Consider the following 26924-nt stretch of genomic DNA (forward strand, 5'->3'; position numbering starts at 1 on the left):
TGCAATAGAGAGGTCCTGATGCTCAGGAAACAAGCTAGATATATACCATATTTTAGGCCTAGGTTGGTAAGACCTGAAAGAAAATAGTAGCTGAAGAAATTTCAAAGTTGAATAGATAGCAATAATAAGGAAAAGGCTATGTTATAAACTATCCCATTACTATTCTTTAATTATTAACCCAATTAACAATGATTTCCAGATAATTTATCTCCAGTCCCCCTCTCCCTAGTTTACACCTTTGTATCAAAGAGATTTTATTCAGGACATCCTTTTCCGTACTCTCCACCTATGCCTTACTCAGCTTGCCTTTGCTTCATCTTCTTCCCATTTTACCTCCTGCTGTTCATTTAGTCAAATCATCAAATTATTTTAGTCCTTACAAGACCTTAAAGGCATTTATGATCTCAGAAAATTCTGAAATTCTGGCTGCTAGGGACTTTAACCACATAACAACAACATAGGACTTATTTTCAAAATTAGAATTTTTGATTACTGATGGTACTCATTTAAAATGATTGTTGTAAAAACAAAAATTACTTGTAATCTCGCCACCACTATTGAAATGCTGATTTATTCCTTCCAAATGTTAAATGTGAATAATTTTCACATATTTTAAAATGCAGTATATATCTTTTAATTTATTTTTAATGGGAGGATAATTGCTTTACACTGTTGTGTTGGTTTCTATCATACACAACATGAATCAGCCATAGGTATACATATGTCCCCTTCCCTCTCGGTACATCTTTGCATCTCGCTTTTAGTTTTTACTTTCATATGATTATTTTGGAGGCTCCTAGAATTCAAGCAGTTCTACTCAGAATTTTGCTAAGACCCCTGCTACTGCTACCTCCCTATAATTCAGTCTCTACTCCCTGTATCCTCTGATTATTCATAACTTTTGCTCCTTTGTGGTTCTTGCTGCCTGACATCCACCGCTTGCCTACTCAATGCACCTTTAAACCATCATTCAATCCACCTCAGTCCCTCCTTCTCCTTGCACGGTGTTTGTGGAGAGCTTCACAAGCTTCCTACAGAACTACTGCCTTGGGTCTAGTGTCCATCCCAATCCACAAACTGCTGCAAAGAGGGAGAAGAGATCATGTCGCACCAGAAGAGAATTTATGAAGGAACCTCTTAGAGGAATGGGAATGGCAGACACAGCTGTCTTGATCTATATTCCTTCATTTCTTACTTTCTGAAAATAAGATTTTTGGTGACTATATAATATTCTGTCCTGTGAATATTCCAGATGTACCTAACTGTTCCAACAATGATCAACAGTTAACATGTCTTTGATCTTCACTATTCGAAATAACAGTGAGGTGAGAAGCCTTCTAAGTTGCCTGAATCTCAGGTAAAACTTTTTGGATTTCTGAAAGTTGAATTACTACAAAGGTGGCAATCTTGATAGAGTCTGCCAAATGAACTTTCAGAAAGGGTTTTATGACTTTAAAATAGGAGTAAGGATTTTAACTTGTTATAGTTAGCTTACTAGGAACCACAGGGAAATCTATACCATATGCTAGAAATACTTATAGGAAATATTTGCTTTTAAGAGATGCTCTCACATAATGAATTCAGTGCATTTTACAAATGAAGATGATAGGGAAGACTACAAGACAGCAGTGTGTATTTTGAGTGGGAGGAATACACTGGGGGGACAGACTTGAATTGGAAAAATTATGCATTTAAGTATATAGAAAAAGGAATGAAAGGCATATTAAGCTATACAAATTCATTCCTTATCTTTAGCCTTTAGTGAATATTACATTTTATGCAGTTGAACCTTTATGTACATATTTGGTATCTTTCAACTATTACTTGATAAAGCTATTACCATTTTGTGATCTGCAGAAGAATTCCCGAGGCCAGTATCCTAGATGTTAGACTTTTCCCTTTGGTAGAATTTTTTTCCCTTCAAATCTTTGTTGTTGGGATAGTTTTGGATAATACCCTATGAATACCTTTGTGTGCTCATTTTAAAAAAGTCATACCATTGAAAGATATTTCCCAAAATGGAACTGTTGATTAAAAGATATGAACAAGAGTATTGCTTGCTTATATACTGCAAGATACTGTACTCCACTAACATATTATTAACTTTGCACGTTTGTATCGCTGGTTCTCGCGTCTTTCCATTTTCCATCCTCTCCACGAGGTAGCGAAGCACAAATGGCTGTGAGCCCAGCGCAAAGTATAATAAAAGCTCAATAAATACTACTGGATTAATCTTTCCGTACCTGTCGGCTTGATTTTTCTCCAGATTTTTCTCCCTCAGTCTCTTCGCTTTGTTTTTTTCGGAAACTAATTCATTACCTTCAATCGGCAATTTCAGGTAAAGTAATTTTGGACAGAGGCAACATTTTACTTCCCATTCTGGAAACTTATTTGCCCAACTGCCGTCTGAGGAAGCCAAATTCAAAGCAGTCACTGCCAGCTGAGCTCACACCCGGCTGCCTCCTCGGGAAGGAAACGTTTTCTTGAAAACTTTCTAAGCCAGTCAACGTGGGCAGATTCCGAAGAAAACGAGATGGCCGCGCGTTTCTGTCAACCAATTCGACGCTGAGTGGCAGAAATTCTATGAAGGGGTAAATGTCCCGGGAATATTTTGCATCTCACTAGCTTGGGGTTGCAGCTTAGAGTTGATGCCTTCTCCCAGGCCCCGACGGCTACGACAGGTGCGAAGCCCGCCCGGGAGGAGCTTCTGCCTTCCGAGCTGAGCCACAGGTCGCGCAGGGGAACGTCTATTCCGGGATGTCTAGTTGGCGCCTAGGCGCCTGGCTCCCGCACACCTCAGTCCGCCAACCCGCGGGTCCGCAGTCGCCGCGCCGAGGCCGGGAGGCGGCTGGGGGCGGGGTCGGCCACGGCGTCACCACTGACGTAGCCGCCCCACCGGGCCGCCGCCGCCGCCGCCGCCGCCGCACCGGGGAGCGGGGAGCTGGGAGCGGGGCGCGGGAGACGAGTGCTAAGATGGCCGCTCGGGCTGGGGCTGGTGAGTGTGCGTGAGGGGCGCGCGCGGCTGCGGCGGTTGGCGGGCTGAGGCTCCCTGCGGGAGCGGAGGTCCGACGGGAGCCCCCAGGGCCGGGAGGCACCTGGCGGAGTTTTCCCGCCGCGCCGGGCGCAGTGGAGTTCCTGAGGGAGGGGAGACAGGGTTGCGGACAGACTCAGGGGAGCGAGCCGAGGGGCGCGTGGAGGAGGAGGTGGCTGCAGCAGCGGCGGCAGGTCCGGCGAATTTAGAATTGGCGCCTCTGGAAAGTTAAGGTGGGTCGAGCGATGCCCAGGCAGGTGCCGACCACCTCAAGAGTGCTCAGAGACGCTGCTAGGAGCCGCGTCCCCTGTGACCAGGGATGCCGCGTAGCCACTCTGTGCTTTGCTGCGGGCGGAGGGCGAGTTGGGAGAAAGGGCGAAACTGGGAGACTTGAGGATGCAGACGGGGAGTTGTGCCCTGATCTGCGTTGCGGAGCGTGGAGAAGATGTAATCGCAAATGAACGCGTCTCTGATGTGGGCCGGGGCGCTCTGCGGAGCTGGCGCTGTCGAGATAAAGCCACATCTTGCTCCTGGCTCTGATTGCCGCCAAGTGATGCTCGAAGCGCCTCTGGGATGCTTTGGAAGGGCGGTTCTAGTCTTCCCTTTATAAGAAATGTCTTGCCTTCCCTTCGTTGATCGGGTCCCGGCACTGCCAGCACCTGCTGCCACTTAGAGACACTTAGACTTTTGAATACCAGCTTCCTAAACCATTCCCGCTAGCTGCTAATAGGCTAACCTTCCTTGGGGCGCGTAAAGAAACAAGTCAGCATACATAAGCAGAAAAAAAACTACTCAAGTTTAAGAGATGGGACTCGCCCTCTCCCTCCTCCTCCGCAATAAAAAAGAAAGTGAAACATTGTAATTATTTAAACTGCAAATTTGAGCTTTTGTAAATGCTGGTAACTGGATAATTTTTTGCAGTTTTAATTTTGGAAGTTAAAAAAATAAACACGTCTTGAAAGAGCCTCTTCATCCTCTATCCCTGTTCCCCATTTTTAAGCCTTAATTGTCAAGCCCTGCGAGTTAGGGGCTTGTAAAATTAGCATAGAAATACGACTTTCAGGCCGTGCACTTGAATTCCTTATTATCTCTTAAGTAGCTGCCTGTGGGGTAAAAGTAGGGGGGTGGTAACGTTGGGCCTAGAATTCCACTTTGAGTTGTCTTTAAAACCAGCTTTAGGTGTAAACAAGGAAAAAGAATTGGCTGTTCCCTGTGTTCAAATTCTGAAAGCCAACCATAAGTTAAGCACCTGTTTATAGAATATTTCATAATCACTGTGAGATTCAATACTCAGTTGTCTTGAAAGAGATGAACACTTTGTATTCTTGGAACCCTAATCTTTTTATCCTGAGTTTAGTGTCTCAGGACATTTGAAAAAGACTTAATACATTTTGGTTCATTTAGCCTCTCTCCCCCACATTGCAGTCTTTCTAGCTTTTTTGTTATCCTAGCTATTATTTTTGCAATGGGTAGCAGATTTTTCAATCCAGCATTTATCATTGTAGACTATTCATGTTGAAATGTAAAGACAGTCTGATATTGAACAAGTAGTTCAATACATATATTGCAGAAAGTTAAAATGTTTGGGGAGTGATTTGTTGTGCATGCCTTATTTTTCATTCAAAATATTGATTGTCCCAAGTTTTTTAGCTTAAAAACTTTTTAATGATGGGTGAATTTGCATTTAGCATCGAGGGAGGAAAGGAACAGGCCCAGCTGACTCCATCTTGAAAAAGAAGGAAACTCCATCTTGCACTTTCAGTGAGCTTTGGACCATGTGCCTGGTAGCCATGGGGATAACATACCTATACTGAACGGGCCTCCTGGACTGATAAACACCAGATTCCATACCAAGATTTCCCCTGGCCAAAAAGAATGTGATAATCCCCTATGTAGTCAATCACCTTTGTAATCTTTATGGCACCCATTGGTGTAGGCTACAATGTATAACCAGCTGACCCTTCTGATTATGAATCATGGCTGTAACCTGATTGTATCTCCCTTTAACACTTTCCAGGCTAGGTTTAAGGAATTTGGGGATGTGGGCTTGAGCAGTACACTTAAGGTATTTAAGATTTTCACAAAAGTTGGTCAGGGTCCTTGGCTAAGAGGAGAGTCTGCCTTGGGTCTGCCTGTGTAATAAACTGCACTCCACTATCTGCATTGTCCTTCTGAGTATGTTTGTTTCCCGAAAGGCATAGCTACAACAGTATAATAACACAATAATAAAACATTTGGAATATTTAAAATGGGAAATCCATTGATGATTTGGGTTAAATATTTGAAGTATATTGTTCTTACCAAATTGTCTTTACCCCTCTTTTTCATAGATTTTTTTTTTAGTTATAAAAAGGAATAAGGTATTATGTATACCCTCTGCCAAACTTTACACCCTTGAATCTTACTGAGTATTATTGATAGCATTTGTGGTTCACAAGAGGATTTCCTGCTTGTTGGATTGCTTGAGGGCAGTCTCTGATTATATTTTATTTGTATCCATAGCACCTGACTTAACTGCTTTAACATGAAGAAAAAACCTTTGTAAATGTTGCTGAATTGGGTTTTTGGTTTATAGAAGTACAGTGAAAGGCAACATGTTGGCATTACCAAGAAAGCAGGGAAAAAAATGTGCTTTGAAGTTTTTCTCCTTTCTACAATGTTAGTGGGAAGACACATTGCCCTGTCCTAACAGAGTTTTCTGGTTGAGGGAGAAGAGAGGCTGGAGCACGGGCTTAGGAGTCTAATCAAGATAGGAAATGTATGTTCAGTCATTTTCTGGATTCAGTAATGGGGACAGTTTTGCCGTTAGGCCCAACCCAGGCTCCTCTATCCATGAGATTCTCCAGGCAAGAATACTGGAGTGGGTTGCCATTTCCTTCTCCAGGGGATCTTCCCAACCCAGGAATTGAACCCAGGTCTCCTGCACTGCAGGCAGATTCTTTACCTACTGAACTATGACTAGGTTAAAATATAAAAGGATTCTACCAATACTGACTTCTGGCAAAGATTACTGTAAGAAGTATAATTGATTTTTCATAGCACTTTCAGACATCATAAAATCTTTATTATAAAGAATTCATTTTACATGGAGTTGTATGTGCCATAGAAAACTAATTTATAGTCCAAGAATATACATGTTAGACTAGATCATAGATGTGCTAGAATAATAGTCTGGCATTTTACACAAAGTATTTGAACTCAATTTATGACCCATAGTAGAATGCTCAAGTCTTTTTTATGAATGTTTCCCCTATTGTTACTAAGTTAGCTGCAGTAGGTTGGTATAATGATAAATATTTTGGAACAAAATTGCCTATGAAGGAAATACTTGTAAGTTGTGGTGGGTGAGGAAACAAATAATCTAGCAGCAGAACTTGCTTTTCAGGAGTTTTTTCATATGTCATCAACTAGTTTCAGTCTCTGTGCCTCAGGGGAGGCGTGCTAGAGACTAGAAGGCCCAGGGAAAGAGTCTCCTTTATTGTTTAATAAGGAGTTTCAAGCGAGATCAGGGTAATTACAGATTCTAGATCTCTAGGGGAAGAAAGAATAACCAGAGCCTTTCTAAGGAAAAAGGAAAGGAAATACGTCATGATTGACAAGGAGACATGCCAAAATACAAAATAGGCATAATAGCTTACCTAAGACGGAGCAGGGAGAGTTTGAGAGCCCATTGTATTTATTCGTTCAATAATTAGTTCATTCAGAAATATTGAATCCATTTCTGTGTACCAGGCACTGTGCTTGACCCTGTGCATTTTATAAACATCTCTTGAGAGGAGAGGGTACTATGGCAGTGAAATAAATGGAAAGTTGAAAACTTCCTATAAGGAGTGGATAGGCTTTACTCTAACATGGTGGATGTGCCTTGCTGTGATTAGTCGCTCAGTCGTGTCTGACTCTTTGCAACGCCATGGACTGTAGCCTGCCGGGCTCCTCTGTGCATGGGGATTCTCCAAGCGAGAATACTGGAATGGGTTGCCATGCTCTCCTCCAGGGGATCTTTCCAACCCAGGGATCAAACCCAGGTCTCCCACATTGCAGGCGGGAATTTAAGCCACCAGGGAAGCAATGCTGTGGATCATTATTTTCATTCTTATCCAAATGCATGTAAAGATTGTGGTGGTTAGTAACTCCTAAGACTGACTTCTTATTGAAATTCGCATTTCCTCATATCTTTTATTATGGAAAATAACAAGTCTTCCTACTTTTAAGAGCTTTTAGAGGGTCTGTTTAGTGTATTTGGTACTTTTAAAAGAAAAATCAGTCTTGTTACAAAAAGTATTGGCTCTTTAATATCCATCTCTCTTGGGAAGTCTCAGGAGAATTTTTTTAATGAGATAAAGATGATTACTGTGACAATTTTATTTAAATATTCTACTTTACTCCCAGTGATACATTTTTTTTCTTTAGTAAGAATAGAATTTATATAAAATGTATATACCCATTTCCTACAAAACAATAGTTTGTATCCCAGTTATGAAGTTTAAAAAATTAAGCTTATTCACATGTGGTCATTTGTATATAAAAATATTTTAACAAAAGATGTGTGTGAAATAGTTAATCATGGATCATTGTGGCACAATTTGAAAACTCTTACAGGTCATGTTAAAGGAGCTTAGATTTATCATATGGGTATATCTTTGCTTTTCTCTTTTTCCTTTTGTTTCTCTTCTTTTCTCAGCTATTTGTAAGGCCTCTTCAGACAACCATTTTGCCTTTTTTGCATTTCTTTTTCCTGGGGATGGTCTTGATCACTGCCTCCTGTAGAATGTCACAAACCTCTGTCCGTAGTTCTGGGTGGTAGGTATAAGCAATTTTGTGCTGGTGAACCATAACAAGTTGAATATTTTACCTATAATCTGATGTGTACGTGAGTTAAACCCTTGACTAAAAATACCATATCTAATAAAATTTTGTTTTATTTCTCTTCTAGTCATTTTAGCTTTCTATTTTATAATTGCTTTAATGGTATGCTGCTGCTGCTGCTAAGTCATTTCAGTCGTGTCTGACTCTGTGCGACCCCATAGACGGCAGCCCACCAGGCTCCCCCGTCCCTGGGATTCTCCAGGCTAACTCTAAAATAATTAGCTTTCAACAAGTCAAATTATTTGGTAAACTTCAAAGATTTGCTGAAGGAGATTTTAAAAATAAAGGTGCTTGTTCATTTATATGGTATGAGAAGTTTGAATAGCTTGGTTTTCTTTGAACAAATTAAAATTTTTGTTGTCTTTAAGCAGTGAAGAATGACAGAGAAGCTTTCAGAATATTTATAAACCCATCTGTGGTTAAAATAAAGATAGCATATTTGATTTAAAAAAAGCCTTTTCACAGCTGTTATTTGGAATTTCAAGTGTGAAACTTTTTTTTAAAAATGTATGAGAAAATGATATAGATAGTTTTAATTTTTACATACAGATTTCATTCAGAACATCTTGACTATTTGTATGTTGCTATTATATATAGGTACAGGTAATATTTTACCAGAATCTATATGGGGAATGCAAAAATGTTTTGTTAATTCTTTGTGAGATGAATATACCGCCAAAAATTACTTGTGCTATCTGCTGGAGCCAGTTAATACACAGCCTCTCAGCAGTGGATTAGCAAATGAAAAGAAGTGCTCTGAACCCAGGAGAAGATAAGTGTCAAGAAATACTCCCACCCCCCTTTCTTCTCTTCCAAGCTTTTAGATCTTTGTGTGATGAGGCTCCTCTGGGGGTACCCTAGTAACTGTCTCTGAGCTGTGGCTCCCGGCAGCAGAGCAAACTGGAGATCCCTGGAGGCTGCAGCCTGGCTCTCTAGTTCCTGCTTTCTTCCCTGCCCTTGCCTTGGTTGTCCACCCCCTACTGGTTTCTTTCATAAACAGACTGGGTGAATGGGCCCCCTACTCTAAAATATTAATCTCGTGGTCTGTCATTCCACTATTCTGATTTCACTTCTTTGGATTTTTAAAAAGATTTTTTTCTGAAAGATCCCCTTTTAAAATGCAAATACCCCTGGGAGAGGTCAGACCTTAGTCCTCAGCTAACAAACATCTCAATTGTCAGTTAGCACCTAAATTCACCTTAGTACACATTTGCCTGAGAAGAACCCTGGCTAAAAGTGATAAAACTAGTGGAAAGCTAGCATTTATAATAATAGTAGTAGTAGTAATATTATTATTATTGGGAGGTAAGATGTACCTAAGAGCCAAATTGTTAGCAGCCAAGAATTGTTGTAAGTGCTTTACAAATATAAATTTCCCTATTTCCCTCATCAACCTGTTGCTATTATTACCACTGTTATTTTACAAATAAGAAAACAGGTATGTGGAACATAAATGCTTGTGTTAAACTCAGGCATTTGGATTTCCTAGGGCTCTATGTTTTGCTGTGAGACCTTCCCTGCTATATAGCCTCTCAGAGAGGTGGCATCTGATCAACATTTCACCATTTTGACAGTTTTTCATCAAATGTAATCATGCTGTTTGATTATTGGCAACTTCCTGTTGAAGGTCAGGGGCTTTGCCATCATCTAAATAGATTTTTTAGTAACAACCGTAATGAAATTGACAAATTCCTCGTAACTAAGAGAATGTATTTGCAAGATATAGAGGAGAAGGAAGTAAAGAGACTAGTTTATAATTTAGCACTATCTTTCCTACTTAAAACTTATACAAGTAACACATTCATTATTTTGAGGAATGTAAAATATGGATTAATAAAATAATTTACAGTAATTTATCTCAGGGTCTGAGACAACCCAAAAGTGAATGAATGAATATATGTGTGTATATATACATATATTTTCTTCTGTAGGCTTTTTTTTTTTTTTTGAGCCTTATTTTCTGAATGTTCTGCAAGATATCAACTCATACCACCTCTTTAAAATTTCAGAAGAGGGACTTCCCTGGTGGTCCAGTGGTTAAGACTGCACTTCCAATTCAGGGGATGTGGGTTCAATCCCTGGTCAGGGAGTTAAGATCCTATATGCCGCATGTGTGGCAAAATAAAAAATAAATATATAAAGTAATAGTTTAAGAATGAAGAAATTTTCTTTGAGTGTAAACAGCATTTCCCACTTCACCTCTGCAAGAAGTTGAACTGATAATTATTGTCTGTGACTTGCCAGAAATGTGTTTAACAAAATTTTCTCTGTGTTCTTTTTGTGATCCCTTTCAAATAAAAAATGACCCTAGGTTCTTCTCTTGACCTCCATATTGAGTCAGTTCTTTCAACCAGTGTTTGATCTGCACTGATCTACCTCTGCTTCCATCTTGGCTTCAACAGTGCTACATCTTTAATTTCCTTGTAATATCTGGAATAGAAGTCTCCTTTAATCGTACTCATCCTTCCTCTAGATCTGCCATTCAGATTCCTCTGTACCTACGTATCTGATGGTGTCATTGTTCTTTATAGAATTCTAGAGTGGCTTCTCACTGCCTGTTGTAGACCGTGGAAGCAGGCTTTGGGAATGATTCAGGCAGAGAATTCTCCAGGTCCCAAGTAGCAGTTAAAAGGGAAGTTTGGAATGTATTCTTGTTCCAGGTGGCCACATCCTCTTTACTCTGCTGACTGCACATAATGAGGAACAGTCAGGAGAGCCCCCTAAAGTGTCATGGGCCCCCATTGTTTGGGTCTAAAGATAAAGTGTGCTGCTGCTCTGTGGAGATTAAACTTTCAGTGGCAGCAAGTTTCAAAAATGGGAGACCACTAGGAGCCTAACTGCAGTAATCCACTTGACTTTGGCTTTGTCCAGGGTGGTAGTGGCGGTGGTGGTGTTCAGTCACTAAGTTGTGACTAATTCTTTGAGACTCCATGGACTACAGCATGCCAGACTCTTCTGTCCTCCACTGTCTCCTGGAGTTTGCTCAGATTCCTGTCTATTGTCAGTGATGCTATCTAACCATCTCGTCCTCTGCTACCCCATTCTCCTTTGCCTCTCATCTTTCCCAGCATCCGAGTTTTCTCCAGGTGGAAAAGGTGAGTTGGCTCTTTGCACCAGATGGCCAAAGTATTGGAGCTTCAGCATCAGTTCTTCCAATGAGTATTCAGGATTCATTTCCTTTCTGATTGACTGGTTGATCTCCTTGCAGTCCAGAGGACTCTCAAGAGTCTTCTCCAGCACAGCAGTTCAAAAGTATCACTTCTTCAGCACTCAGCCTTCTTTATGGTCCAACTCTCATATGCATACATGACTACGGGAAAAACCATAGCTTTGACTATATGGACTTTTGTTGGCAAAGTGATGTCTCTGCTTTTTAATATGCGGTCTAGGTTTGTCATAGCTTTCCTTCCAAGAAGCAAGCATCTTTTAATTTCATGGCTGCAGTCACTGTCCATAGTGATTTCAGAGCCCAAAAAACTAAAATCTGTCACTGCTCCCACTTTGATTTCCCCTTTGATTTGCCTTGAAGTATTAGGACTGGATGCCATGATCCTAGTTTTTTGAATGTTGAGTTTTAAGCCAGCTTTTTCACTCTCCTTTTCATCAAGAAGCTCTTTAGTTCCTTTTCACTTTCTGCTGTTAGAGTCTGTATATCATCTGCATATCGGAAGTTGTTGATATTTCTCCCAGCCATCTTGATTCCGGCTTGTGATTCATCCAGACTGGCATTTTACATATTGTACTCTGCATGTAAGTTTAATAGGGTAACAATATACAGCCTTGTCATACTCCTTTCTCAATTTTGAACCAGTCACTTGTTCCATGTCTGGTTCTAACTGATGCTTCTTGACCCACATACAAGTTTCTCTGAAGACAGGTAAGGTGGTCTGGTATTCCCATCTCTTTAAGAATTTTCCACAGTTTGTTATGATCCACAGTCAGAAGCTTTAGCATAGTCAATGAAGCAGAAGTAGATGTTTTTCTGGAACTCTCTTGCTTTCTCCATGATCCCATGAATGTTGGCAGTTTGATCTCTGGTTCCTCTATCTCGTCAAAACCCAGCTTATACATCTGGAATTTTTCAGTTCACGTACTGCTGAAGCTTAGCTTGAAGGATTTTGAGCATTACCTTGCCAGCATGTGAAATGAAAGCAATCATATGGTAATTTGAACATTGTTTGGCCTTGCCCTTCTTTGGGATTGAAATGAAAACTGACCTTTTTCAGTCCTGTGGCCACTGCTGAGTTTTCCAAATTTCCTGACATACTGAGTGCAGCACTTTAATAGCATCATCTTTTAGGATTTTAAATAACTCAGGTAGAATTACATCACTTCCACTAGCTTTGTTCATAGTAATACTCTCTAAGACCCACTTGCTCACATTCCAGGATGTCTGGCTCTAGGTGAGTGACCACACCATTGTGGTTTTCCAGGTCATTAAGACCTGTTTTGTATAGTTCTTCTGTGCATTCTTGCCACCTCTTCTTAATCTCTTCTGCTTTTCTTAGGTCCTTGATGATTTCTGTCGTTTATCATGCCCATCCTTGCATGAAATGTTCCCTTGGTATCTCCAGTTTTTGTAAAGAAATCTCTAGTCTTTCCCATTCTGTTGTTTTCCTCTATTTCTTCACATTTTTCATATAAGAAGGGTTTCTTATCTCTCCTTGCTATTCTCTGGAACTCTGCATTCATTTGAGTATATCTTTCCCTTTTTCCCTTGCCTTTCACTTTTCTTCCTTCCTCAGCCATTTGTATAGCCTCCTCAAGCAACTACTTTGCCTTCTTGCATATTTTTCTTGGGAATGGTTTTGATCACCACTACCTGTACAATGTTATAAACCTCCATCCATAATTCTTCAGGCAGATTCTTCAAATCTGTCTACCAGATCTAATCCCTTGAATCTATTTGTCACCTCCACTGTATAATCGTAAGTGGTTTGATTTAGGTCATACCTGAACGGCCTAGTGGTTTTCCCTTTCTTCAATTTAAGCCTGAATTTTGCAGTAAGGAGCTGATGATCTGAACTATGGTCAGCTCCAGATCTTCTTTTTGCTGACTGTGTAAGGATTCAGGGTGAAACAGTAGAGATAATAAGTACTCAGATTCTAGATATATTTTGACAGTAGAACCAAATATTTTTACTTAAGGATTGGTGTGTAGGGAGAGAGAGAGATTGGAGACAAGTATGATCTCAGGATTATTAACCTCAGGACCTAGAAGGATTTAGGATGATGGAGCGTATTAATCACTGATGTCTTACTTTTGCCATTAGCAACTACTGTTGTTTGCTTACTCAAATAAAATACTGTATTTGAACGGATTTTGGACCTCAGGAAATCTTGAGGGAAGAGGAGCGCACATGTGAGGTCTGGGGTTGGTCATTTTAAATCTATGCTTGACATACCCTGTATCTAAAAGTGAAGAAATTGTGGTAGGCAGGAGTATCTGATTGCTAAGACATTTTACAAGCAAAGAGGTGGAAAGAAACCAAAAGTCAGCTTTTCCTTTGCAGATTTCTTAGGACCTGGAGGTGGCATTTGCAAGTACCGTTGAAATTCATGCTGCTGTCCTAAAAAATCCAAAACATTGATCATGCTGCACACAATGTTCTGAGTGTTCTATATCTAGATCCCCAACTGCAGCCCAAAGTTCGTGTTCAATTTATGTTTAAATCAGTGAAGAAAACATTTCATGATGTCCTACTTTTTAACTAGATTTTGTTTTATTGTTTTTAGGTACAGGTGGCAGATGTGTTCCTTTAATTGATAAAGGAACAAGTTTGATCAAGATCAGATTTGTTTTATTATATTGGGGTTTTGGGATTGTGGGTTTGTTTTTTGGAGTAAGCCTCTAATTTCATATAATGTTTAGGCATGCAAGAATGTAAAAGATCATTATATTGCCACTGATTTCTTATTTTTCCTTTTTTTCTTGTTATTTCCTTATACATCCTTGCACATTCCTCAGAGTCTAGTCAAACACGAAAGACAGAAGGGGAGAATACTTTTCTTTTTTCTTAAGTCTTTTTTCTCTTTTCTTAAGTCAAGTCTGTCAAATCAGAGTATGTTACAGAGCCATGAATTAAATAAAGGTCATTATGGGTATACTACTGGAAAGCCAAATTTTAAATAGTATTTAAAATTAGAATATTTAATATTATTTAAATAAACAGTGTAATATTGATTTATTCACTATAGATGTGTGTCAAATAAATATTAATTGTTTACTGAACATTTGCTATGTGCCAGATATTTGGTTATCTCAGTCCTTTAACAATTCAGTAAAGGTGGTATGATTTTCCCTGTTTCACAGATGAAGTTTAGAGAAGTTAAACTGTTTGCTCAAGTCAGATATAAAGCAGTATGTGACAGAGGTAACATTCAAACGTAAGTTTTTCTGCTTCAGGCCCCATGCTTATAACTATGATTATATTTTAGTAACTCCACTTAGGGCTCTTGAAATGTAGATATTAGTAAGATGTATTTAGGTCTTGCCAGTCCCAATTTTTAAGAAAAAGGAATGACAGTTGGTAAATGGAATGTGGAAAGTGGTCACTACCCATTCTTTACCAGTAGATGGTAGCATAAAATTGAAAACAATGTTTTTGAAAAGGAACCGTCAGAGCAAGTAATGTGTGTATTCTTTCAGAGCAAGGCAGATGAGAGATTAGTGAAGTCCAGTACTCTTGCCTGGAAAATCCCATGGGCAGAAGAGCCTGGTAGGCTGCAGTCCATGGGGTCGCTAAGAGTCGGACACGACTGAGCGACTTCACTTTCAGTTTTCACTTTCGTGCATTGGAGAAGGAAATTGCAACCCACTCCAGTGTTCTTGCCTGGAGAATCCCAGGGACAGGGGAGCCTGGTGGGCTGCCGTCTATGGGGTCGCACAGAGTCGGACACGACTGAAGTGACTTAGCAGCAGCAGCAGCAGTGTAAATTAAAAGTGAGAATTGCCTTTGGTATTATGACAGGCAGCTCAGATATTAGGACCAGTGAGAGCAAATTAACAAAATTATTCCTGGAAAAATAAAATAATTCCTGGAAAAATACCTTGTAAAAAGAAAAATATTGGCTTTTTGTTTTTCTTTTATTAAAAATTGACATTGTTCTTAGTTTTCAGATGCTTCAAGTGTTGTCAACAGAGAGTTGTTTGGATTATGTATTCCTCAGCTAGACTAAATAAATGCTAACAATGGATAAGTGCCAACACATTGGGCAGTTGCGGCTTGCTCAGGACCATTCCATCCTCAACCCGCAGAAATGGCATTGTATGGACTGCAATACAACTGAGTCGATTTGGGCTTGCCTTAGCTGTTCTCATGTTGCCTGTGGAAGATATATCGAAGAACATGCACTCGGGCACTTTCAAGAAAGCAGTCATCCTGTTGCATTGGAGGTGAATGAGATGTATGTTTTTTGTTACCTTTGTGATGATTATGTTCTTAATGATAATGCAACTGGAGACCTAAAGTTACTACGAAGTACATTAAGTGCAATCAAAAATCAAAATTATCACTGTACCACTCGTAGTGGAAGGGTTTTACGGTCTATGGGTACAAGTGGTGATTCCTATTTCTTACATGATGGCACCCAATCTCTGCTTCAAAATGAAGATCAAATGTATACTGCTCTTTGGCACAGGAGAAGGATACTCATGGGTAAAATCTTTCGAACTTGGTTTGAGCAGTCACCCATTGGAAGAAAAAGGCAAGAACAATTTCAGGAGAAATTAGCAAAAAGAGAGGTAAAGAAAAGACGACAAGAACTATTAGAACATCAAGCTAAAGCAGAATTGGAAAGTATGCCTCCCAGAAAGAGTTTACGTTTACAAGGTCTAGCTCAGTCCGCCACAGTAGAAATAGTTCCTGTACAGCTGCAAACCTCAGCACTGCCAGCAAAAGATAAAGTAGTATCTACCTCAGAAGATGTAAGATTGAAAAAAGCTAGTGACTCCTCTGTTAAACAAAGGCCAACAGTAACTCCTGGTGTAACAGGACTGAGAAATTTGGGAAATACTTGCTATATGAATTCTGTTCTCCAAGTATTGAGTCATTTACTTATTTTTCGACAATGTTTTTTAAAACTTGATCTGAACCAATGGCTGGCTGTGACAGCTAGTGATAAAACAAGATCATCTTATAAGCATCCTCCAGTTACAGATACAGTATATCAAATGAATGAATGTCAAGAAAAAGAGCCCTACTCTGTGCGCTTCAGACATCCAAGTTTATCATCAGGACTAAGTGGCGGAGCACCAACGAGTAGCAAGATGGAACTTATTCAGCCAAGGGAGCCAAGTTCACAATACATTTCTCTTTGTCATGAATTGCATACTTTGTTCCAAGTAATGTGGTCTGGAAAGTGGGCCTTGGTCTCACCGTTTGCTATGCTACACTCAGTATGGAGATTAATTCCTGCTTTTCGTGGTTATGGCCAACAAGATGCTCAGGAATTTCTTTGTGAGCTTTTGGATAAAATACAACATGAACTAGAGACAACTGGGACCAGGTCACCAGCTCTTATCCCTACTTCTCAAAGGAAACTTATCAAGCAGGTTCTGAATGTTGTGAATAACATTTTTCATGGACAGCTTCTTAGTCAGGTATGGATTTTTAAAAAGTCTTATTGTCATCTTGGGGAATTCATAAAGTGAAGCCTAAAAAATGCATATGCTCTGTATAGCTAATATGTTAGCGTTAGTACTGTTCTCAGGTCAAATTAGATCACTTTTACAAGTATGTATGAAGACGTCAGTTCACTCCAACAGTTGTTTCACCTTCATGAGTCATTGGAAGTAGTATTAAAGCTTTATGATGGGGGTGGGGCGGGAATTAGGAAACAGAGCTTCTTAGGTTAATAATATTGCTTTCATTCTCTGAGGGATTGAGATGAGGAGTTTAATTACACAAGGAACAGATTTGAAGATACTTTTGTACCAGAAATGGTTTCAGTGCACACTTGAGTAGTTTCAGGAACCAAGAAAGTAGCCCTGGAAGATTTCCTATAAAACCAAAGGGAGCAAGGACTGAAAACTTGAACAGGTAGATAGGAAAGTTTTAAGGTAAATAGATGTTATTTTATTTAGAAAGATCCTAAATGGTTTTCTTTTATTTTAATTACAGCTGTAAAAATTTCCCTTTGTGACAGTCACAGAACCAGAATCTTCCATCTAATGATTCTCTAGAATGAGTAGACTCTTGGGACATTACTAAACATCAGCTCTCTACTTTTCTAGAGCATAGAACTTTAAAAAATGTGTGTGTGGTTATTTTTTAACTGAGGCAGTTGAGTCACTATACACATATTCAGTTGAATAGTTTAAATATTTCTCTGAAGTTTATTTCACTTCATGTTTCAGAATTGTCTAGATTCTACATTGTGTAACTTAGCAAATGCGAGTTGTGGTTTTGGGGATTGCATGCAATATTATTTTCCTATCATCTTTCTCTGTCATTTTTAACTTTTTATGCAAAAGTTTAAAATACACAATTATAAATAAAAGTGATATATACCGTATGGAAAACCTATATAGTACAGTAAATCTGTGTAGAAGAAAAGAAGAAAATCATACATTAGTCCCAGAACTCCACACAACCCACACATAAAACTATGACTATTTTGGTATATTTCCTTCTGGTTTTTTCTGAATATTTATATATATATTTGCCATAATTATATGGTCATGTTGAATTTACCTGCTTCTTTTTCTACTTTATTTAATAATCAAGGATTTTTCATACTCATTAAAATATTTGGTCATTTTTTTCACATTTCAGTGTCCAGCAAATGTATATACCATAATTTTTTTTAACCATTCCCCTATTGTTGACTTCTAAACTATTTCCAATTTTTCCATTATTATAATGTCACGATCAATTACTACAGTTTTTCTAATGATTTCCTTAAGACAGAGGAATTACTTTGTCAAAGGGTAGTACTTTTGATATGTGGTTGCAGATTCCTTTCCAGAAAGTTACCATTTCATGTTTTGAACAATGTGAGAGTGTATGTACTTGTTTTTTTCCTTTATGGATGAATTTTAAATTTAATAAAAGTTGTTATACCAGCACTTTGCTCTCTTCCTTTCTAATGTGTAATAAATACTTAGAAAATTGGTCATTTCAGAAGATTCAGAGGTTGGTTGCTGGAATGGCTTTTTTAACCTGCCATATTCAAGAAACTGTTCTCAAAAGGTCAAACCTTGGTCCTAGTGAGTCCCCAAACTATTAACACTAGGGGTATTCTTCTTTTCTTTGTGTCAGTGTATTTAATTTAAAATGTAAATTACAATTGGCTTCTTTATTTTGTTGTGTGTTCCAGGAATATAGCTTTTGTGAAAAAGTTTAGTAGTATTTCATATCCTGTGGATTATTAGATCTTTAAAGTCTGTCTTCAGTTATGGGCAGTGTTGGCATTAAATCCTGCTGAATGCTTTACCAAAGTTATTCTTTCCTTTTCCAGTTACTATATTTCCTATGTAAGTTGTCAGAAAGGCCTCCTGTTCTTTGAGGTTCCTATATTTTGATCAGGATTTTAATGTAGTACTGTTTGCTTTAAGTAGAAGTATTTATATGTATTTTATATATACTTTCTTTTGAAATTATTAGTTGGTAGGGCTTCAAAATCTGTATATGCTAATGTACTAATATAAAAGTATGCTATATTTTTTAATTTGCATATAAAAATATACTAATAGCATTTTACTTGCATTATGGTTAAGAAGTTATGGGGATTTGGGAAGAGAAAACCCATCATTGAAAGATGAGAAAAGAAAAAGGGCAAAGAAACTCAAGTCTAATAATCTAAGCACATTAAATGTATATAAATATATATTATATGTATAGACACACATACACACACATATATATACACACTGTATATCTAATTAAGTGAGCCCATGGTTTGTTTGGTTTTTTTTTTTACTAAATTCAGACTTGACTGAACTTAGTTAAAAAAAGCCCTTAGAGCTTTTTGAATGCCTCATAGTTAAAGCCCATCAATGCATAGTGGATTTATGGAAGAAAAATATTATTCCCTGAAAATAATATAAAGCAGATCATTCAGAATTCTGATAGTACATTTTCAGAAGAAAAGCTTATTTACAGGTAATGACTTCTAGTGAAAGGAGTAAATATTTTGACAGAAGGATTGTAATCTGAGAAACTAATATTTTTATTTGCAGGTTACATGTCTTGAATGTGACAACAAATCAAATACCATAGAACCTTTCTGGGACTTGTCACTGGAATTCCCAGAAAGATACCAATGCAGTGGAAAAGATAGTGCTTCCCAGCCGTGTCTGGTTACTGAAATGTTGGCTAAGTTCACAGAAACCGAAGCTTTAGAAGGAAAAATCTACGTGTGTGACCAGTGTAATTGTAAGTAGAGGCTGTATATTCTCTTTGTTTTTCTAAGGTTAGCAAAGAGAAACACCAATGAGGGGAAACTGGAAGAAATTCCTTAAGTAGCAGGTATAGAAACAAATTGTTTATCAAAAGAAACTTGGGCTACATATTTCTTTTTAATTGATGTTTGTGAACTACATGTTTGTTTTGCCTTATTGATGACGTTAAAATATTTTTGATCCTATAGTAAGTTGTAGAAAGGATTCATAAAATAAAATTTAATATGTGAGTAGAATAAAGTCAGAGAAGGCGATGGCACCCCACTCCAGTACTCTTGCCTGGAAAATCCCATGGATGGAGGAGCCTGGTAGGCTGCAGTCCATGGGGTCACGAAGAGTTGGACACGACTGAAGCAACTTAGCAGCAGCAGCAGAATAAAGTAGTGAAGGGGAATAGTAAAAGGTATTTAGTACTGAATGAAATGATTGCTTTATGAGTCTTTTTGGTGCACATCAAAACATTGATATATAGATAACATATGTATATGTGTGTGTATACATACTTATAAAATAGGAAATAATATACATTGCTGGACTGCTGCGATGGACATTGGCTTCATAAAAACAAAGATTTATTAAAAAACCATCCGTTGACTGCCTCTTCTATAATTAGTCATTGTTCTAGTCATTGTGGAAAGAGGAAAGACACTTTCAAGATGCTGACATACCTAATGGAGAAAACAGGTAGACAAGGCCTACTGTGATAAGCTCTCTAATGGAAGTGAGCATAGGAACCCAGCACTGGGGGATGAAACAGCCATTTCAATTAAACAGAAGCATCCTCCTCCAGAGAAATGGTAGATAAAACCACATCAGATCTGCTACATCTTCATCCGGTTTCTTTATCAATGTGTAGTACATGGCATTTTAAATGTTTATACTATATATTTGCAGATATTCTCCTTAATCTCCATGTCTGAAAAAAAAATGACTCTAGACTCTAGGGGGTTAGAAGGAGAAGGCAATGGCACCCCACTCCAGTACTCTTGCCTGGAAAATCCTATGGACAGAGGAGCCTGGTGGGCTGCAGTCTGTGGGGTCGCTAAGAGTCGGATGCGACTGAGCGACTTCACTTTCACTTTTCACTTTCATGCATTGGAGGAAGAAATGGCAACCCACTCCAGTGTTCTTGCCTGGAGAATCCCAGGGATGGCGGGGCCTGGTGGGCTGCCGTCTATGGGGTCGCACAGAGTCGGACACGACGGAAGCGACTTAGCACAGCAAGGGGTTAGATAATAAACTCCTAAGGTAACATAAAAGAAACAGTGGCTGTTCCAGCATTGAAAGAATGGCATATAAGTTGATGATGTTCCAAAACAACTTATACCAACATTGTCTTCTGAGTGCTGCCTATTATGAAATCTGTTGTAAAGAAGAGCCTAATATTTATAAGATTAGAAGAAAATAAACCTTTACTGATAAAGTGTGTATAGTGTTTATTTTCTTGAACGTAAATGTGAATGGTCCTAGATGTTTTCTTCACCAAATCTGGGAGTAGAAAGATATGAAAATAAATGCAGAAAATTATAACATGTTTATATCTGCTGGGTCCACCAAATAAAGGCCTAAAAGAGCTGTTTGAATTTAATCTATAGTGGCAAATGTTTAAAACTATAATTCAAGGAGTTAACATGCTTTGTCTAGCTATACTTGTACCATATATTCTGGGAGACAACCCAAAGTTAAGTCCCTAAGATCCTGCAGCAGTCTGATACCTGGATCTCCAGAGCATAGACCTGGAGGAAAGACGTCTGGTTGGAAAGAGGAGTTGGGTTAGAGGACAGCCTCATGGTGGACTGATTCCACTTCCTATAAGAAGCAGCTTCTCCTGTGGCTGGAGTTGTGGTTGATGTACAAGTTGAAAGATAACTCCTGGACATCAGGAGCAAACTTTGGTAGGCAATGGCCTACAGAGAAGCTGCAGCACAAGGTTCATAGGACGACCTCTAGAGATAGTAGAGGGTGAAAAGAATCCTCAGTTCCCCTTGTTTGAGATCTGGTACTAAAATAGCAAGACACTGAGGGAGATCTCAGCTAATGAAGGCTTGCTTTCTCAGGCGGTGCTGGGTTGGATCTCCAGGAAGCGGGGAGGGGTGCTCTGGGCAGGAAGGTTGCATATCCATGGGATCCTGATTAGCCTCAAGAAGTAAACTGACCATGATTAATTAGACTTTGGTAAGAGTATATTAAAGTATGTGTTTAGGGAGTAATTTTCTTTTTAGTTGGCATAACCAAATCCATTTAAAAATATTATAGCACTATATCTTTCTGTTGCCTTATTTCAGGACTACATTAAATCATGTACAGTGTATGTGGGGGATTGGTTCTAGGCACACCCGGTTATCCTAAAATCTGCCAATCTGCCAAACCATCCCTGAAGATTTCACATCTACAGATTGAACCAACCGTGGATGTAAATTTCAATCCATGGTTCGTTGAATCTGTGTGCGCGAAACATACAGTCAACTGTGTCAACTGTGTCAACTGTGATTGAAAAAAATAAAAATCTGCATGTTAGTGGACCCATGTAGTCCAAGCCTTTGTTGTTCAAGGGTCAACTGTACTTACTTGTTTACCTGTCTGCCTTGACTAGCTTGTAAGTTTTGTGTGTGTGGTTTACATGATTGTTGGATTCCCCAGTGTTTCAGATGGTAAAGAGTCTGCCTGCAGTGTTGGGGACCTGAGTTTGATCCCTGGGTCGGGATGATCCCCTGGAGAAGGAAATGGCAACCCACTCCAGTATTCTTGCCTGGAGAATCCCATGGACAGAGGACCTGTCCATGGGGGCTACAGTCCATGGGGTCACAAAGAGCTGGATATGACTGAGCGACTTCATTTTCGCTTTCTTTTACATGATTGTGAGTGTCTTGAGCAAGGCCATGCCTTTATATTTAGCCCTATATAATGCCTATAACTCAGTAGATGTTTAATGGATAATACAAGCTTGGATTATTTTGAGTTTACTCAAGCATTTCATTGTATCCTTAAATTTGCATCTCATTCTGTCTTTGATATCAGCAAAACGTAGAAGGTTTTCCTCAAAACCAGTTCTACTCACAGAAGCACAAAAACAGCTTATGATTTGCCACCTACCTCAGGTTCTCAGACTCCATCTCAAACGATTCAGGTTAGTAGTAGAATAAAGTTTAATACTTGACTGGGAGACTTATCTACTTCTACCCTTTTTTTTTTTTTTTTTTTTTTAAGGAGAAAAAATTCTGTCATTATCTCTAGCCTTAATCATAGACAACATGTTCAGTAACTATCCTTCTGATACTATTATCTTCCCTTGTAGAATACATTGCTGATAGCAGACTCCTTGCATTTTGGTTTGTGCAGTATATTATTCTCCTAGTCTCTGCTTATAGTGTTTAACATTCAGCATGTTTTAGGTACAGAATTTTAAAATTAAAATCTATAGCTTGAGAGTATTTGACCCAATTGCTTCATGCTTGGAAAATGCCTGATGTTGTTCCATATTCTTTGGGGAATATAAGGTAGAATTTTTTCCTCAAGATTATAGTCAAGCAGTCACAGAAATAATGATGAAGTAGAAATACTAAGTACCACAAACTACATACAAATGAATTTATCAGAGCCCTAGAGGAAGGCATTAGCTGATATCTAAACATTCCCAAAGCTTCCCTAATGGCACAGGGGACTTAATGTAATTTAAATCTCAGTTCATATGTCATCTCAGGACTTTCCTGACCATCCTATTTAAAAGTAGCCACCAACTCTTAAGTGTCACATTACCTACACTATTTTTGCTTCTTGGCAAAAACCAGTATCTGCAATAGTTGATTTATTAATACCTGTTTCTGTCCCCCTAAACAGAAGTTCAGTAATGACAGTGGTCATTTCATTCCTGTATTCCAAAATCCAGAACTGAGCTCAGTACATAGGTGCCCCAAAATACTAAGTGAATGAATTGGGTGTATGCAGGAGGAGGAACACTTTAGCCTGAGAGCAACATGAACAAAGGTATGAAGGAACAGGAAAGGGTAGACAACAAAAGGTCCAGTGAAGAGTCTGGGTGAGGCCTGCCAGGGTGTGTGAAATCAAGTGGAATGAAAACAAGAAAATTGTTATGTCCAGGGGCTTTCCAGGTTGTGCTAGTGGTAAAGAACCTGCCTGCCAATGCAGGAGACATAAGAGACACAGGTTCGATCCCTGGGTCGGGAAGATCCCCTTGGAGGAGGGCATGGCAACCCACTCCAGTATTCTTGCCTGGAGAATCCCATGGACAGAGGAGCCTGGTGGGCTACATACAGTTCATAGGGTCGCAAGGAGTTGAACACAACTGAAGTGACTTAGCACGCACAGCATTGTCCAGGGCCAGGTAGCAAGGCCAGGGAGCATGGAGAGGTCAGACCATATATGAGATTCTATAGATAGAATTAAAAGGGTTTAAATTTCTGGTATTTAATTGGCTACTATAAATCATTGAAGAACTTTCTGTTCTTCATAATTGCCTCTTTAATCTGCCATTTGAAGCTCACCTTAATTTAAACCTATTTGCCTCCCTTCCATCTTCTGCCGAAAATATTTGTGATGCTTCCATGCCATATTCTGATTCAGGGACCATTTTTATGCTGCCTTTACCACCACATTTATCTTTTTCCTTTCTCTTCATCTATTAAAAATGTACTGTTATATTTGCCAGTATATAAAATATATAGGGCATATAAAAGGGAGAGTGGGATTAGGGAGGGGCACACAAGAGCTTTAGAAGAAACATAAGAAACAGAACATTTCTAATACCTTACAAGCTCCCCATGTGTGCCTCCTAGTCCTATTCCCTCTCTCAGAAATAAAGCATGACTTTTGGTATAGTGTTATCTTGTTCTTTTATCATTTTACTGTATTTTTATCAGCAGACAAAAAGATCCTGCTCATCAATGGAAATAAATTATTTTCTAATTAGACAACTGACAAGTATTTAGCATCATTCAGTAAATTAAGATTTGAATTTTATGGTATAATAAAAGAGAGATAAAGTGAGAATGATAGGAACTTAGGCTAAGCAAGTTCCATTATTTTACATGCTTCGTACTAAGATTAAAGGGGCACTGGATGCAGGACTCTCTATACACTTACCAGGGAAAGGCTGGGACGTGACTTCGAGCGTGGCAGGTGACAGAATTTGCAAGTCTCACCTTTAGTTCCATACAATTTTACATCCTACTAATTAAGCATTTCACATTTTTTTTTCTTCATAAAACCTATTTTCCTTTCTCCTTACTTAACCTGCTACTGTCTTAACTGCATGTTTTAATACATTGATACTATATTTTCAGCTGTTTGTCGTCATTGTACCATAGCACTCCAAGTTGGACTATAATCTCTTGAAAGAACTACCATTGATTACATTATTTTTCCCCTGTAGCACCAATTCATGCTATTTGATGATAAAAGCATTGCTTTACATGCATAGATCCAGTACTGGGAAGCATGACCAACAGACTGAGAAATTGACAGTATAGGGACAATATCTGTGTTTTGTCACTAATGGGTATTATACTGACTTACACACAGGAAGGGTCAGTTTGTTTTTTTTAAGTATGAAGAGCTCTTGAAGTGTTCTGAGGAATTAGAAATCCCTGTTTTGTTTGGGTTTGTTTTTTTCCCCACACCTGGCCAAGAAAGATCCAGATTATGTCTCCCAGGAACAAATTCTAGGTCCTGGGATATCCTCCTCAAAGTATTGACAGTAAAGAATTAAAAACCCTTTGGTGCCTTGAATTTCTCACTTCAAAGGGGGAAAATGCCATAAGGCTGTATTTTTTCTGAAAGTTAATTTTCTTCCTATACTATCCTCTACAGAAGCCAAATAATTTATTTTAGAACCTCACTATACTTGTTTGGTTAAATAAGCCTAAATTTCTCTATTGTAGCCAACTTCAGTATTGAAAGGATTAACTATTTATACTTTTTATATAGGATTGTACTCTATGCTGTCTGAGGTTTTCTATGAGTTTGGACCAGGTACGTGGTTATGGTCCCTTGACTTTGTTGATAATTTTACCGATTTGTTTGCAGGTGGTCAGGACATAATAACCGAGAGAAGATTGGTGTTCATGTCGGCTTTGAAGAAATCTTAAACATGGAGCCCTATTGCTGCAGGGAATCCCTAAAGTCCCTCAGACCAGAATGTTTTCTGTATGACTTATCTGCTGTGGTAATGCACCACGGGAAAGGATTTGGCTCAGGACACTACACTGCCTACTGTTACAATTCTGAAGGAGGTATAGATGAAAAAAAGTATTTTACCTTGGGGTAGGCTTTTGGAAGCCAGGGTTCAGTCTTCAGATTTCTAAATTAGACACTAAGTTAATCTTAAGAAAAGCCACAGGGTTCAGGATGGGGAACACATGTATACCTGTGGCGGATTCATTTTGATATTTGGCAAAACTAATATAATTATGTAAAGTTTAAAAATAAAATAAAATTAAAAGAAAAAAAAAAGAAAAGCCACTTGATTTGTTTTCTTTCAAGAAGGAAAAAAAATGGGGGTTTTGTGCAGAAAGTTAGGGTATTCTATGATGCAGGACTGTGGTAGTTTTGTCTTGTTAAGGGCTGAAGGGATACAATAGTAAGGATGGTCTTATTAGTTACAAGTCAGAAAGTGCAAAAGGCACACTTCCAAGAGTAGGTCCTCTGTTTTCTGGTTGAATTCAGTTAATTTTGTTAAAGAACAGAGCACCTAATGAACTGGGGAATCACAGATATTTGGAACAACTTTGATTTCAAGTTCTAACTTGAAACTTTTGCTTACTGCTTCCATGAACCTTAAAAAAAGAGGTATGGACCAAAAGTCCATATAACCCAGGAAGGCAATTAACATTACCATGAATTGTACACAATTTGCTTTATAATTACCAGTGAAAGCATTAAGATTATACCAGGAATTAAAGATAGTGTCAAGTGAACAAATCAGATTCTATAACTTCAAATTACTTCTAGGACAAAGGTAGGTGATTCGAGTAACATACTGCCCAAGCTGTATTTCTAATTTAAAGAACTAAATTGGCTAGACAATTATTTTTCCTTCAAAAAAAAAAAAAAACCCTCAACTCTCACTGAAACTCTTTAAATCCATGTTTTCATTTATACTAGAAATTTATAAAGTTCCTTTGTAAACATTAAGATATATTTTTGTGCTTCACTCTAGGGTTCTGGGTACACTGCAATGATTCCAAGCTAAGCATGTGCACTATGGATGAAGTATGCAAGGCCCAAGCTTATATCTTGTTTTATACCCAGCGAGTTACGGAGAATGGACATTCTAAACTCCTGCCTCCAGAATTCCTGTCTGGTAGCCAGCATCCCAGTGAAGAAGCTGATACCTCTTCTAATGAAATCCTTAGCTGATCCAAAGACAGTGGGGGCTTTCTTCTTGTGATTTGTATATATACTTTTTAAAAGGGCTGACTTGACAATTTGGGGCTTCACTGTTTTTATTTTTACTTACTAATCAGTGCACAGTGTTTACACATTTTGTATCTGACTGCAACAGATCTTTTTACAAAGATGAAGTTAGCTTAAGTATATGTGTATCAATGTCAGCAGGTAATTTTTGTTAAATACTTGGGAGTTTTAAACTTTTAGTGTTTACCTCAG

At 38.6% G+C, this 26924-nt stretch overlaps 1 protein-coding gene across 3 annotated transcripts; it reads left to right on the forward strand.

Annotated features, from left to right (window-relative positions):
- Positions 1–628: 628 nt before the first annotated feature.
- On the forward strand, positions 629–26924 carry USP44 (ubiquitin specific peptidase 44). Of its 3 annotated transcripts, none has more exons than XM_055585216.1 (6): positions 629–2591; positions 15011–16499; positions 19080–19275; positions 22320–22428; positions 25344–25549; positions 26476–26924. In XM_055585216.1, exons 2-6 carry the CDS (start codon positions 15081–15083, stop codon positions 26673–26675), a joined length of 2130 nt encoding a protein of 709 aa, XP_055441191.1. In that variant the 5' UTR covers positions 629–2591; positions 15011–15080; the 3' UTR covers positions 26676–26924. The 3 variants fall into 3 exon arrangements, with proteins under 3 accessions (XP_055441191.1, XP_055441177.1, XP_055441184.1); XM_055585202.1 differs by lacking the exon at positions 629–2591 and adding an exon at positions 2852–2995; XM_055585209.1 differs by lacking the exon at positions 629–2591 and adding an exon at positions 3042–3264.

This window comes from Bubalus kerabau, chromosome 1 (genome assembly GCF_029407905.1).
Source record: "Bubalus kerabau isolate K-KA32 ecotype Philippines breed swamp buffalo chromosome 1, PCC_UOA_SB_1v2, whole genome shotgun sequence".
Lineage (NCBI taxonomy): Eukaryota > Metazoa > Chordata > Mammalia > Artiodactyla > Bovidae > Bubalus > Bubalus kerabau.